Raw genomic sequence first — 13,492 nt, forward strand, 5'->3', positions numbered from 1 at the left:
ATAAGAATAAGTTCCTATTTTGACTGCTGATACAGACACTGCTGATCAAAAATCCTAAAATAACTATAAGTCAGCACACATCAAAAATACAATACCCATTAAAGTCGTATCACAATCCTTCCCCTGAAGTACCAATATAATATATCAACCGTCCCAAATCGTGAAAAATTGTCCAAATTACATCCAGATCTTGATAAATCGGTACCCACTCCTACACAATGAAGATGAATCCCAGATGCTTTTCATATACCTCAAAAAAAGAAAAATCTAGACAGTGTATTACCTTAGGTCTCAAAGACAGTGCCACACGTGCAGCATGCAAACACTAAAGTGCCACAGCAATTGTGTAAAAATACTCAATATATACCACCACGGACAAAGTCCGGAAGTGACGAAACGCGTCCGGGGCACGTGACGTAGTGACGTTCCCGGAAGTGCCGTGGCGGCCATTTTGGATTCTGGAGCACATGGTGGTCTGTATTCCTGGCACCCTTCTAGAGCTGAAGTGTCAGTGTTTAGAAGTACTGTGGCGGTATATACTTCTTTATAATCAGGAAGCTGTTTGATACCACAATATGGCTGTATACACATCGTCAGGACCAGGAAGCTGTTTTTATCGGTTTATAATGTAAGTGGCTACAATAAAATTTGTATGTTATTTGATTCATACGCTGATCCCTGGTCTGTTTGTGAGGCCTAAGGGAAGTGTCTGGAGAAGAAGATGTCAATCTGAGGATATTCCATGCCTAAAATCTTGAATTACATGTTGATTATATTGAATTTAGGGTAATTATGCACTTTTACTGTATGGTTTGCAGTGGTGTATATTGAGTATTTTTACACGATTGCTGTGGCACTTTAGTGTTTGCATGCTGCACGTGTGGCACTGTCTTTGAGACCTAAGATAATACACTATGTCTAGATTTTTCTTTTTTTGAGGTATATGAAAAGCATCTGGGATTCATCTTCATTGTGTACGAGTGGGTACCTATTTATCAAGATCTGGATGTAATTTGGACAATTTTTCACAATTTGGGACATTTATTTGGGCTTTGGGCGTATTTCAAGTCGGTTGACATATTATGATCAAGAATCCTACTCCAAAAATCAGCTCCCCTGCACAGATTCAAACAGGATAGCCTTTGAGTCCATTCAAGGTTCTCATTTTTAACTGAAGCCCTGCTGAAGGGAGGGGGCTTTGACCCTCAAAACACATTGGCCATCTTTTAACATAACATCAATGAATGAATTTGATAGATTTGAAAGATAAGAACATCTTTTGGTGTGGAGCTCCTTCCATACATGCACACTTTTTCCTGGTAACCTGCTGGAGTACCCAAAGTAGTGTGGCATTGCCTGTTGTTAGCAGCCTAACCTGAGCCACTGTGCTCTTCAAATGTTTTTTACCCTCTCACTACCTTGTTTAAGCTCATATCAAAGTCCCAGTGCCTCTTGGATGCCCCTTCTTTCCATTGGAGTCTAATGAGCAAACTGGCAAGGTCTGCATCCCTTTAGACGTGATTTTCCATAGGGAGTATCTCACCAAAAAATTACATTTTTGTTGCAGGGGATGCCAAAAATCTGCCTTGTATCTTAATGCAGACTTATGGGAAAATCAGTAAGCCAATCACTCAAGCAGGAAATTACATTTTCAGGAGGCATTCTGTACAGAACGCCTCCAGGTAGCCATATTGCATTACATTTTACAGAACATTACAGTACTGCAGATTGAAAAGGAAAGGTCATTTTAAATAACATTCAATTACAATATGACTTGAGTCATAATCGCAAACGCTATATCATTTTTTGTCAATTGTTTTTTCCCACAAAAGTGGAGTTACCCTTTAAGGTTTTACTTATAAAAAGGTGTAAAACAGAGCCAACAGGGAATACCCCAATACTAATATTTCTTAAAAGAGTGAACAGCAATCAGAATTGTATTATTAAAGTGCTACCTAGGAAAAAATCCTAAATAACTCCAAGATAAAAAATATTACATCCATAGAAGTGCACCAAATCAATTTTGTGCAAATCACAAATTTCAATTATAAAGTGCTCCAGTTAGTGTAAATCCTCTGACGAAACATCACATGACTGTGGCTTCAGGATTTGGTAGACCTGGTCTTTGTTACCAATACCGGACTATGTAACATAGTGGCAGAGCTCCTCCATCTAATAACTGAGAGGTGGGCTTCCTGCTTGCAGACGGATATTGTTAATCAGTATACTGCAGTGTTTATCTGGGTCCATTTTCCTGTGGCTGTTGGAGGAAGATTCTAGAGAAAACCGTTCTGCTATACAGTATATTTAGATCTGCTTATCTAACAATTCTGGAGAGTGAGCAGTTTTAAGGAAGATGGAAGAGCGAATGTGTAGTGTTGAAGAGCTGTTACGCTGGTTTTGATCACAAGTAGTGACAAATTGTGTGGCTCATTAGAGTCTGGACATTTTAACACTTATATGCACTTTTTTCTGGAAACAATACAATATTGCAGTTGGTATTGTTTTGCACATTTACATTGACTGGAGCATTTCATAATTGAAATTATTATTATTATACAGGATTTATATAGCGCCAACAGTTTGCTCAGCGCTTTACAATATAACGGGAGACAATACAGCAACAATACAGTTCAATACAAGAGGGATTTGAGGGCCCTGCTCCTTGGAGCGTACAATCTAGGAGGGAGGGGCTAGTGGTACAAAAGGTAGTAACTGTGGGGGATGGACTGGTTGGAAGAGTAGAATATTCCAGTATTAGCTGAGGGCAGGATAGGCTTCCCTGAAGAGATAGGTTTTCAGAGATCGCCTAAAGGTGAGCAGAGTAGGCGATAGTCTGATAAATTGGGGGTAGAGAGTTCCAGAGGATGGGGGAAGCTCTAGAGAAGTCCTGGAGACTAGCATGGGAGGAGGACACAAGGGAGCTAGAGAGTAGGAGGTATTGCGAGGAGCGAAGAGTACAGTTTGGGTGATATTTAGAGACAAGATCGCTGATGTTATTTGGGGCAGAGTTATAAATGGCTTTATATGTTATTGTTAGTGTTTTGAATTTTATCCGTTGGGCAACGGGAAGCCAGTGAAGGGATGGGCAGAGAAGGGTGGCAGATACAGAATGGTTAGTAAGGAGGATGAGTCTGGCACCAGCATTCAGGATAGACTGAAGAGGGGATAGCCTGCGATGAAGTAGTCCAATGAGGAGGGAGTTACAATAGTCAAGGCGAGATATAACAAGGGAGTGAATAAGTTGCTTAGTGGTTTCCGAGGTTAGGAACGGGCGTATCTTGGAGATATTGCGGAGGTGAAGTCTGCAAGATTTGGACAGTGATTGGATTTGGGGCTGAAAGGACAGATGGGAGTCTAGGATTACACCTAGTACCCTGGCATGAGAGGGAGGGACTGATGATTGTGTTATTGATCTTGATGGAGAAGTCAGGGGAGGGGGCACGGGCTGGGGGGAATACGAAGAGCTCAGTTTTGGAAAGATTGAGTTTGAGGAAGTGGAGTGACATCCATGCCGATATGTCACTTAGTAGGTTAGTAATGCGAGTGGAGACTGAAGGGGTGAGGTGAGGGGTAGAAAGATAGATTTGTGTGTCATCAGCATAGAGATGGTACTTAAAGCCGTGGGAGTTTATCAAGTGACCAAGGGAGGAGGTATAGATGGAGAAGAGAAGGGGTCCAAGGACAGAACCTTGAGGGACCCCTACAGAAAGAGGGAGTGAAGAGGAGGAGGCAGCGTTATAGGTAACACTGAAGGAGCGCTGTGATAAGTAGGAGGAGAACCAGGAGACTGCGGAGTCTCTGAGGCCAAGAGAGTGGAGTTTTTTGAGGAGGAAGGGATGGTCAACCGTATCAAAAGCCACAGAGAGGTCAAGTAGTAAGAGTATGAAGTAGTGGCCATTGGTTTTAGCAGTTAGTAGATCATTAGTGAGTTTTAGTAGGGCAGTTTCAGTGGAGTGTAGTGAGCGAAAGCCAGACTGTAAAGGGTCAAAAAGGTTGTTGTCGGTGAGGTGGGAGCTCAGGCGATTGTAGACTAAGCGTTCTAGGAGTTTAGAGGAAAATGGCAGCAGGGAGATGGGTCTTAAGTTGTTCAGGTTGGTGGGGTCCAGGGAGGTCTTTTTAAGTATGGGAGTGATATGCGCATGCTTTAGAGGGGAGTGGAAGGCACCAGTAGAGAGGGAAAGATTGAAGATGTGAGTGAAGGAGCATAGGATGGTAGAAGAGGGTGACCGTAGTAGTTGTGAGGGGACAGGATCCAGGGGGTAGGTAGTGAGACGGTCTTCTGAGAAAACCTTAGTGACCTCTTTGGTAGTAACAAGGTCAAAAGAGGAAAGCGTTGAGGGAGGATTAATATAAGGTATGCTAAGTGGGATGCATGTCTGCAGTGGCGATGCCCCTACGAATTGCGTCAATCTTGTTTTTGAAATGATTTGCAATCTCGTGAGCAGTGAGTGAGGTACTGGGTGGAGGTGGAGGTGAAGAAAGTAGAGAGTTAAAAGTAGAGAAGTGACGATGAGGACTGGATGAGAAGTTATTAATAAGAGTGACAAAGTAGGCTTGTTTGGCAGCATGAAGGGAGGACGTGTATGTTAAGAAAGCAGATCTATATAGGGTGAATGCTTGGTAGGATTTGGTTTTATGCCACAATCACAAAATTTGTGATTTGCACACTTTTGGTTTTGAGCACTTTATTGATGCAATATTTCTTGTATTGGAGTGATTTGGAAATGTTTCTTAGGTAGCACTATAAGCACAAAATTCTGAGCGCTGTTCATTATTTTAGGAAATATTGGTCCATAACGCAGTGGGATGAGGGCCAGTAACAGCAGCTGAGGGTCATTAACAGCAGCTGGGTGGATATACTATAGTTTATTCATTTTACTGGTGTATATATTTTTTAATAGACATCATTGCAGGTTTCTTTCCAATTATGGTCACAATTCAAACTGGAGAACTTTATTTTTTTTCTTCTTTCCAAGAATTTTGTTAAATTTTAACAGACAATTCCAGTGTGTAGTTTGCAAACCGAAATGTAAGAAATCAATAAAACAGGACGGAAGTGATAAACAGTGTATTGTGGTTATTTCAATGCATCTGGAAACTCACAAGTTGGAATACAAGTTATGATGTTGTTAGGACACATTTTACCAGGTTCTGTTAGGGGAAAAGGGTATTGGGAAAAGGGAAGTGGGGGAAATTCAAGCTCAACAGCAGGTTACAAGTCAACATATGCTCCTCTGATATGGGACAGTAAATCTAAAAAAAAAAAAATTGGATTTTTTCTACATACTTACCTGTAAAATATATTTATTGGATCACATTACAGGACACACAGCAGGCTGTTCATGACTATATGGGTTATATGCCACCCACAGGTGAATTTACACTGGTCGACCAATCAGAGAGGAAGTACTCCCCTATATAACCCCTCCTACACAGGAAATACTTCAGTTTTTGTAGCAAGCAATGAAATTCCAGAAAGAGGAGTGGGACCTCTGTGTCCTGTGATGTACTCCTAGAAATGGATTTTACAGGTAAGTATGTACAAAAAATCCAATTTTCTTTATTGTACATCATGGGACACAGAGCAGGCTATTCATGACTATGTAGGATGTCCTAAAGAAATAAGAACTTTGAGGGGAGAGTGACACATGATAGCCACCACCAAAAATCCCTCAAGACCTACAAAGCCATTCGTAAGATGCTGCGGCCAAAGGCAGAGCCCTCTGCAGCTCTAACATCCACCTGGTAAAACCTTGTGAATGTGTAAACCAAAGCCCATGTAGCCGCCTTCCAAATCTGTGCAACTGACACCTGATGGCAAATCGCCCAAGATGTCCCCACACTCCTGGTAGTGTTTGCTTTCACCCTAAAGGGTGGGACCTTACCCTTCACACCATAGGCTTGAATGATCAATTGGCGGATCCAATGTGAAATAATCGCCTTGGATGCTGCCTGCTCCTTCCTGGGCTCATCAGGTATTATAAAGAGAGCCTCCGATTTCCTGACCTGTGCCAACAATTTCAGGAAGACCCTTAGGGCTCATGTACACGGGGCGTTTGAAAAACTTCTGACTACTGGAAACTGACTGCTAGAAAACATAGGTTAAAAACATCAGTTTAGCAATGTTTACCTACCGCGTTTATGCACGTTTGCATTTAGAAGCGTTTGTAAAAGATAACCTCAGGAGACCCTCCCAAATGCCCAGAATGCACTGAAAAAATAGTAAATTCACTAAAAAAAAAAAAAGGCTACTAAAATACTACAGGAGTGATTTTATCAAGTCATGCGGTATTTTAGTAGTGAAAACCATGCGGTAATGTTTCAGCTGTCAGCGGGATTCCCCACTGACAGCTGAATGTAAAAGAAAGAATTACCAGCAATTTAAAAATAATTAAAAACAGCGTGGGGCTCCCCCCTCCCATCCATACCAAGCCCTTCCGTTCTAGTATGGATTTGGATGGACTCCCCCCCAAAGCACCTTCTCCCCATGTTGATGGGGAAATGGGCCTCTTCCCCACAACCCTGGGATGTGGTTGTGGAGGTCTATGGGCAAGGGGGGGGGGGGCTTATCCGAACCTAGAATCCCCCTTTAGGTCACCGGGTGGCCCTGCCCCTTACATATTTTAGAACTGTCAACCCAGCGTAGAGGCAGACGGCCGGGGGGCCAGCGTTGGGAGCAGAGCCTTTTTATGTTGTTCTCGGAGCGGCGGCAGCGGGCATAGTGATTGATGTTGGATCTACTTCGGGGGACATTCTTTTATTTTCCTTCTTTTATTAAGGGACTTGTCAAAGAATGTCTCCTGTTTTTTTTCACATTACAGCTTTATTTTTGTGAATGGGTAGCAGTACCATGTACCCCATACTCCTTCACGTGGGGAAGGGGGGGCGGGATCTGGGGGCCCCCTTATAAAAAGGGGGCTTCCAGATTCCGATAGGCCCCCCACCTCAGAGCCCCACAACAACAGCCCAAAGGCTCCCCCTACCCCAAAGCACCCCCCCATGTTGAGGGCACGTGACCTGGTATGGTTCAGTGGGGGGGTGCCCCCCTTCCTGGCCTGCCGCCCTGCATGCTCGGATAAGGGTCTGGTATGGATTTTGGGGGGGGCCCCACGCCATTTTTTTTTTCCAAGTTTGGCGTGGGGCTTCCCCTCAAAATCCATACCAGACCCTTATTCCGAGCATTCAAGGGCTTGGTATGGATGGGAGGGGGGACCCCACGCCATTTTTTCATTGCCAGCAATGCTTTTTTTACATTCAGCTGTCTGTGGGAACCCTGCTGACAGCTGAAAAACATTAATGCATGCTTTTCACTACTAAAATACCGCATGACTTGATAAAATAACATGCGGTATTTTAGTAGCCTTTTTTAGTAGATTCAAATGGGGTTTTTTTTAAAAAATGCTATGCGGTATCCTACCGCATACTCGGATGCGGTAAGATACTGCTTGGTGAATTGTGCCCTGGATATGGACTAGTCAAAAAACACTTCTAAACGCAAATGCTTCTAAACGCAGTTAACTGTGTTTACACGCGTTTGGAACGCCAGTAAAATCTACTTCTGAACGCAATTTTGCTGCGTTAAAAAAAAAAAAAAAATAAAAGACTGTAAACTCAACTGCCTGTAAACGACTATGTGTACATGGACAAATAGGAAAACATTTTGGAGAGTTCAGGGACTGCTGAAAAAAAATGCAGAAAAGCTCCTGAACGTCAGGTTATCAGCTACAGTGTACATGAGCCCTTATAGCGTGTACCACATCCAGAGTATGCAAAGATCTTTCTCTTACTGACTGAGACCTAGTTAAGAATGAAGACAGAACAATGTCCTAATGGAGATGAAAACTATAAACCACATTTGGTAAAATAAAGTCTGTTGAGGTCGCAACACCACCTTATTTTGATGCAAAACCAGAAATGTTTCTCTGCGAGAAAAAGCTACCAGCTCCGACACCCTTTTTGCAGAAGTGATTGCCACTAGAGACAAAACCTTTCGAGTCAACAGGACCAGTGGAATCTCCCTAATAGGTTCAAATGGTGGTTTCTGCAAAACCTCCAAAACAAAGATGAGGTCCCAAGAACATAAAGGTAACCTAACAGGAGAAGCAATATGCATCACTCAATACGCAAAAAAGTATGAACCAAAGAATGAGACACAATGGGCCTCTGGAAAAAAAAAAACAGCTAAATGCTGAAACCTGGCCCTTAAATGGTACCAACAGCCAATTTCTTATCCAATCCTGACTGAAGAAACAACAGAATTCTACCAAATCACGTATTTTCGTGGGTGCCATTTCAAGACCTCACACCAGGAAATATAAGCCTTCCAAGTTCTGTAATAAATGTTCCTGGAAACTACCTTTCTAGCGCTCAGCATAATGGGGATGACAGAATCGGATACCTCCCTGCCCTTCAGGATTTGGGTTTCAATAGCCATGCCATCAAATTTAGCGACCCTAAAAGGTGGATGCAGTATAGGTCCTTGAGCCAGCAGGTCTGGCCACCACGGCAGAGACCATGGATCGCCCACTTCCAGTTTTATCATGTCATGTCTCCAGGGCCAGGCCAGGGCAATCAGTATCACAGGAAAGGATTCCACCCGAATCCTGCGTAAGAGACATGGCAGTAGCTGAATCGGAGGAAAAGCATTAGAGGAGCCCGGTTCCAAGGAATCACTAAGGCATCACCAGACACAAAATGGTTGTTTTAGTTGTTGAACCTGGATGCCAACGGATCTACATCAGGGTAACGCCATTTCTGACAGATTGTCGCGAAAACCTCAGGATGCAAAGCCCATTCCCCTGGAACCAATTGTCAGCGACTGAAAAAATCCACTTGCCAATTCCCTACCCCTGGAATGAACACCGCTGACAAACTTGGAACATATCTTTCTGCCCAGGTCAGAATGTAATTCACGTCCTCCTGAGCCCTTCGGCTTCTGGTACCACCCTGGTGGTGGATGTATGCCACTGCTGTGGCATTGTCGGACTGAATCCTCACTGGCCAACCGTGAAGCCTGGATGTCCAGTATCTCAGAGCAAGCCTCACTGCCCGGAGCTCCAGGACACTGATGGGTAGGACCCTCTCCTGTGGAATCCATGTTTCCTGAACTGTGGCCTCCTCCAGGACAGCCCCCCAACCTGAGAGGCTGGCATCCGTGCTCACTAATTTCAACACCACTGGCTGAAAGGATCTTCCTCTCTCCAAATTCTGAGTCAACCACCAATTCCACCAGAACCTTCTTGTTGCAAACAGTCAGAATGTTCTTTTGTAGCAGTCTGGAGTGGAATTGGATATAGCGAATTGCCTTAATTGTGGACACCATCTTCCCCAGCAACCTCATACAGAGGCGAATTGAAGGATACCTTTTGGCCCTTAAAACTACAAACCTCGTTTCTCAGGGTGCGTTTCCCTGGAGGCAGAAATACCTTTGCCTGAACCATGTCTAGGACCATCTCCAAATACTCCAGGCTCTGTACTGGCTCCAGGGCCGACTTCTTGAATTTGAGCACACATTTGACCCTCCTCCAATTCCTCATCCTCAGGTTCCACCCATTCCTGCTCCAGGATTGGTGGTTCTAGTGACGGGGATTTCTCCCACTTCTTTGTCCCCTGAGAAACAGATGCAATCATTCCTGCAATCTTATCCTCTAAACCCGCTAAGGCTGAAGCAAGATCATCCTTGATTACATATGTCGAGGCAGACACCCCAGTAGTAGCCACAATGCCATATAAACGCAGTGGCTCAGATTGCCCAGTGGCTTCTAGCCTCTCAGAAGAGGATACTACAGCAGACATCCGGCTAGATTCCTCAGGAACTGGCGGCGGTACATTAGAGCCCCTTCCTGTGCCTCCACCACTCCGTTTTCTGGAAGACATCACTTCACTTAGCGTTAAACCTGTGCACCTTCCAATAGTAAACACAGACCACAAGATACAGCTATGCATGTAGTGTACTGACAAAAAGCACTCGATGCAAATTACTGACTTTACGGGCCGCCAAAGGCAGCCTCCTGACTGACTAGCCAATGCTCCTTCCCCCTCAGGGGAGAACCCACATGCCCCACCGAATAGCCTGCTCTGTGTCCCGACCCCAGAAATCCACCAGCAGCAGCCAACACGTGCCCAGGCCCCCTGATAAACATAGCTGACTTCCGTTTCCAGACGCTACTGCGCATGCAATCCACTTGCACACCCACACTTCGCCGTGCGTGTGCCCATGGCCACATTCTTTTTTTTTCCTTAATGATCCCTCTAGTGGTCCACCCAGAACAACAAGCAGGATACATTTTCCCAGGTTAAATGTGAGCACTCCCCCTGGTGGTAGATTGCCCAGGTGCATCAAGAAACTCCTTTATTCCCTCCAAAACCTGTGTTTTTTCTCCTTCTGAGAGAAGAAGAAAAAAAAAAAAAAAAGAAGAAGAGGTAGCTTACCAGTCTCGCTGCAGGTCCCTGATTTCAGCCAGGCACCAATCTTCACAAATCACGGCAGGCATTGTCATACAGACACTCAAGAACTCGGTCCCCATAATGTGGGGCCACTGCCTCCGACCTGTATAGCACCCCACTGGAAAGCTCCTTGGTCAGATATATACTGCATGGGGTTCCATTCACGCGGGCCTAGTCCCGTCTGGATGCATTACAGGAAACACTGAAGATCCAGCAAGGCTCAGGTATCATCCATTTTAGCTCACAGCTTTCCAAATGGATCTAATTAAAAACCATTATTCTCCAAGGAACCGTACTAGACCTAAGGTATGGTCCAGGAGCACAAGCAAAACTTTAAGTGACCATCCACCTTACAGACACTGGCGAAAAAAACTGATGTACTTCATGTGTAGGAGGGATTATATAGGGGAGAACTTCCTCTCTGATTGGTCGGCCAGTGTCCATTCACATATAGGTGGCATATAACCCACACGAACAGCCTACTCTGTGTCCCATGATGTACGATAAAGAAAAACTGTTTGCGTTGCATTTAACAGCCAGCTTCTACAATTTTCTGCTCTGCCAGAGAAATCTGAAGAGAGGCCGATGAGTACCTGCTAGGGGCAAAACCCAGTAAGTTCACATGCTTTCAATCATAATCACAAAGTGAGAAACAATGGATTACTCACCACCTAGAATTTGTTGTAACCTCGGGAAGCCGCCCTGTCCTCCCAACATAATTCCTGCCAAAATCCATGTCAGGCCCACTGTGAGGAGAACCACGATAATACGAACAGGACCTGCCAACAACAAGTTAGTCCAGATCAACAACTCCAAACTGCTGCTTCAGCTTGTATATGAGAAGCGGGTATGACAAGATTTTACAAAGCATTTGCAAAGCTTCCCACACGCTTCAAGAAGGTTGGGAATATTAAAATACAGATTTGCTGATTGTACTTTTAAGGCCTCTAGCATACTGTACTGATGTATGATCAGACATCCCTGGCAGAAAAAAAAATGCAAGGATAGGCTGTATAGCACTTGTCCTTATTTGCGCATATGGGCACACAAGTGTAAAATGTCTTCCAGCTTTATTTTAATGAAGCGAATGTGGCATATTTGTGCAAAAATACTGACCAGCAACCTAGATCTCTATATTATTCACTGATCTATATATAACACGTTTACGTATCTATGTGTACACGCACATTGAAAACAACGATTTCATTTAAATCAGTAAATAAATAAGTAAATAAGTAAAAATAACAATAAAAAAATCCTGTATGCCTAAAAGTATTTAGGCAGCAGTGTGCAAGAAGCAAAAGCAAGCTCCAAGCAGGCTTCAGAAGCTTTTTTCTAAAGCTTTAGTTATGATTGAGAGCCCATTGTGGTAATGTGTGCTAAAACACAAATTTTAACTGCTGGTGTCACAACACATGGCAATGTACCTACTCTATGCGCGGTGCGTGGTGGTGTAATTTATTTGAAATGGTACCCCTATGCATTCTATATTGAGCCTGAATGCACCACAGCACTTATACATTGTGTTGTGGGGCTCTGCTTTTTAGATAAAATGGTCATGCGTGTTTTTTCATTTGTTGTGGTCCACCGGCAGTATATTATTTATAAACAGCAATGCACATTAATGAGTGCCAAAAAGGTGAATTAACACATTGCAATGGAACAGTTTAGTGTAAACGGGCCCTGAGAGTTATTGAAAGCCTGCAAACAGTTTAAGGTGATAACCATTACCCAGTCATTCACAAGCTGAAGTTGAAGGGAGCTTGAAAGGCTTCAAAAAAAGTTTCTCTTGTATACAAGACTTCACTACCAAGGTAGAGATAAACCCTAGGGCTCAATTCATACTGCCCAGGACAGCTACCCCACACTAAACCACAGCAGTTTAGTGTGCAGCAGCTGTCTGTTCCAGCTGCAATGAGCCAGCGGTGGGGGAACGTGATGCGCATTTCAGTGCATTGTATAGTTCCCCCTTTTTCCCCCTACTTAGCTTTGTCTGACGTGTAAAAATTGGCACTACTGCTGTACAGTGACATACAGTGCCTTGAAAAAGTATTCATACCCCTTGAAATTTTCCACATTTTGTCATGTTACAACCAAACACGTAAATGTCTTTTATTGGGATTTTATGTGATAGACCAACACAAAGTGGCCCATAAGTGGAAGGAAAATGATAAATGGTTTTACATTTTTTTTTATAAATAAATGTGAAAAGTGTGGCGTGCATTTGTATTCAACCCCTTTACTCAGATACCCCCAACTAAAATCTAGTGGAACCAAAAGCTGTGAACATCTCATGGAGCACTGTTCAATCCATCATGAGAAAATGGAACGAGTATAGCACAACCTACCAAGACATGGCCATCCACCTAAACTGAAAGGCCGGGCAAGGAGAGCATTAATCAGAGAAGCAGCCAAGAGGCCCATGGTAACTCTGGAAGAGTTGCAGAGATCCACAGCTCAGGTGGGAGAATCTGTCCACAGGACAACTATCGTGTACTACACAAATATGGCCTTTATGGAAGGCCGTTTGCTGTTTGCGAGAAGCCACGTGGGGGACTCCGCAAATATGGGAACAAGGTGCTCTGGTCAGAAGAGACCAAAATTTAACTTTTTGGCCTAAAAACAAAACGCTATGTGTGGCGGAAATCTAACACTGCACATCACCCTGAACACACCATCCACACTGTGAAACATGGTCGTGGCAACATGTTGTGGGGATGCTTTTCTTCAGCAGGGTCAGGGAAGCTGGTCAGAATTGATGGCAAGATGGATGGAGGGAAATACAGGGCAATCTTAGAAAAAAATCTGTTAGAGTTTGCAAAAGACTTGAGACTGGGGAAGAGGTTCACCTTCCAGCAGGACAAATACCCTAAAAATACAGCCAGAGCTACAATGGAATGGTTTAGATCAAGGCATATTCATGTGTTAGAATGGCCCAACTTGAAAATTGCTGTTCACAGACGCTCTCCATCCAATCTGACAGATCTTGAGCTGTTTTGCAAAGAAAAATGGGCAAAAATGTCACCTTCTAGATGTGCAAAGC

At 43.8% G+C, this 13,492-nt stretch overlaps 1 protein-coding gene across 3 annotated transcripts in view; it reads right to left on the reverse strand.

Moving 5' to 3' along the window:
- Positions 1-13,492, reverse strand: part of FAM3A (FAM3 metabolism regulating signaling molecule A) — a 146,015-nt gene that overhangs the window by 52,112 nt on the left and 80,411 nt on the right. For all 3 annotated transcript variants that reach the window (XM_089692943.1, XM_089692941.1, XM_089692942.1), the window contains exon 3: positions 11,118-11,228. In XM_089692943.1, the coding sequence (XP_089549069.1) occupies positions 11,118-11,228 (111 nt within the window). The remainder of the gene's footprint in view (positions 1-11,117; positions 11,229-13,492) is intronic.

The sequence above is a fragment of the Staurois parvus genome, unplaced genomic scaffold (genome assembly GCF_062004578.1).
Source record: "Staurois parvus isolate SC_StPar_1 unplaced genomic scaffold, SC_StPar_1.0 ptg000608l, whole genome shotgun sequence".
NCBI classification, from domain to species: Eukaryota; Metazoa; Chordata; class Amphibia; order Anura; family Ranidae; genus Staurois; species Staurois parvus.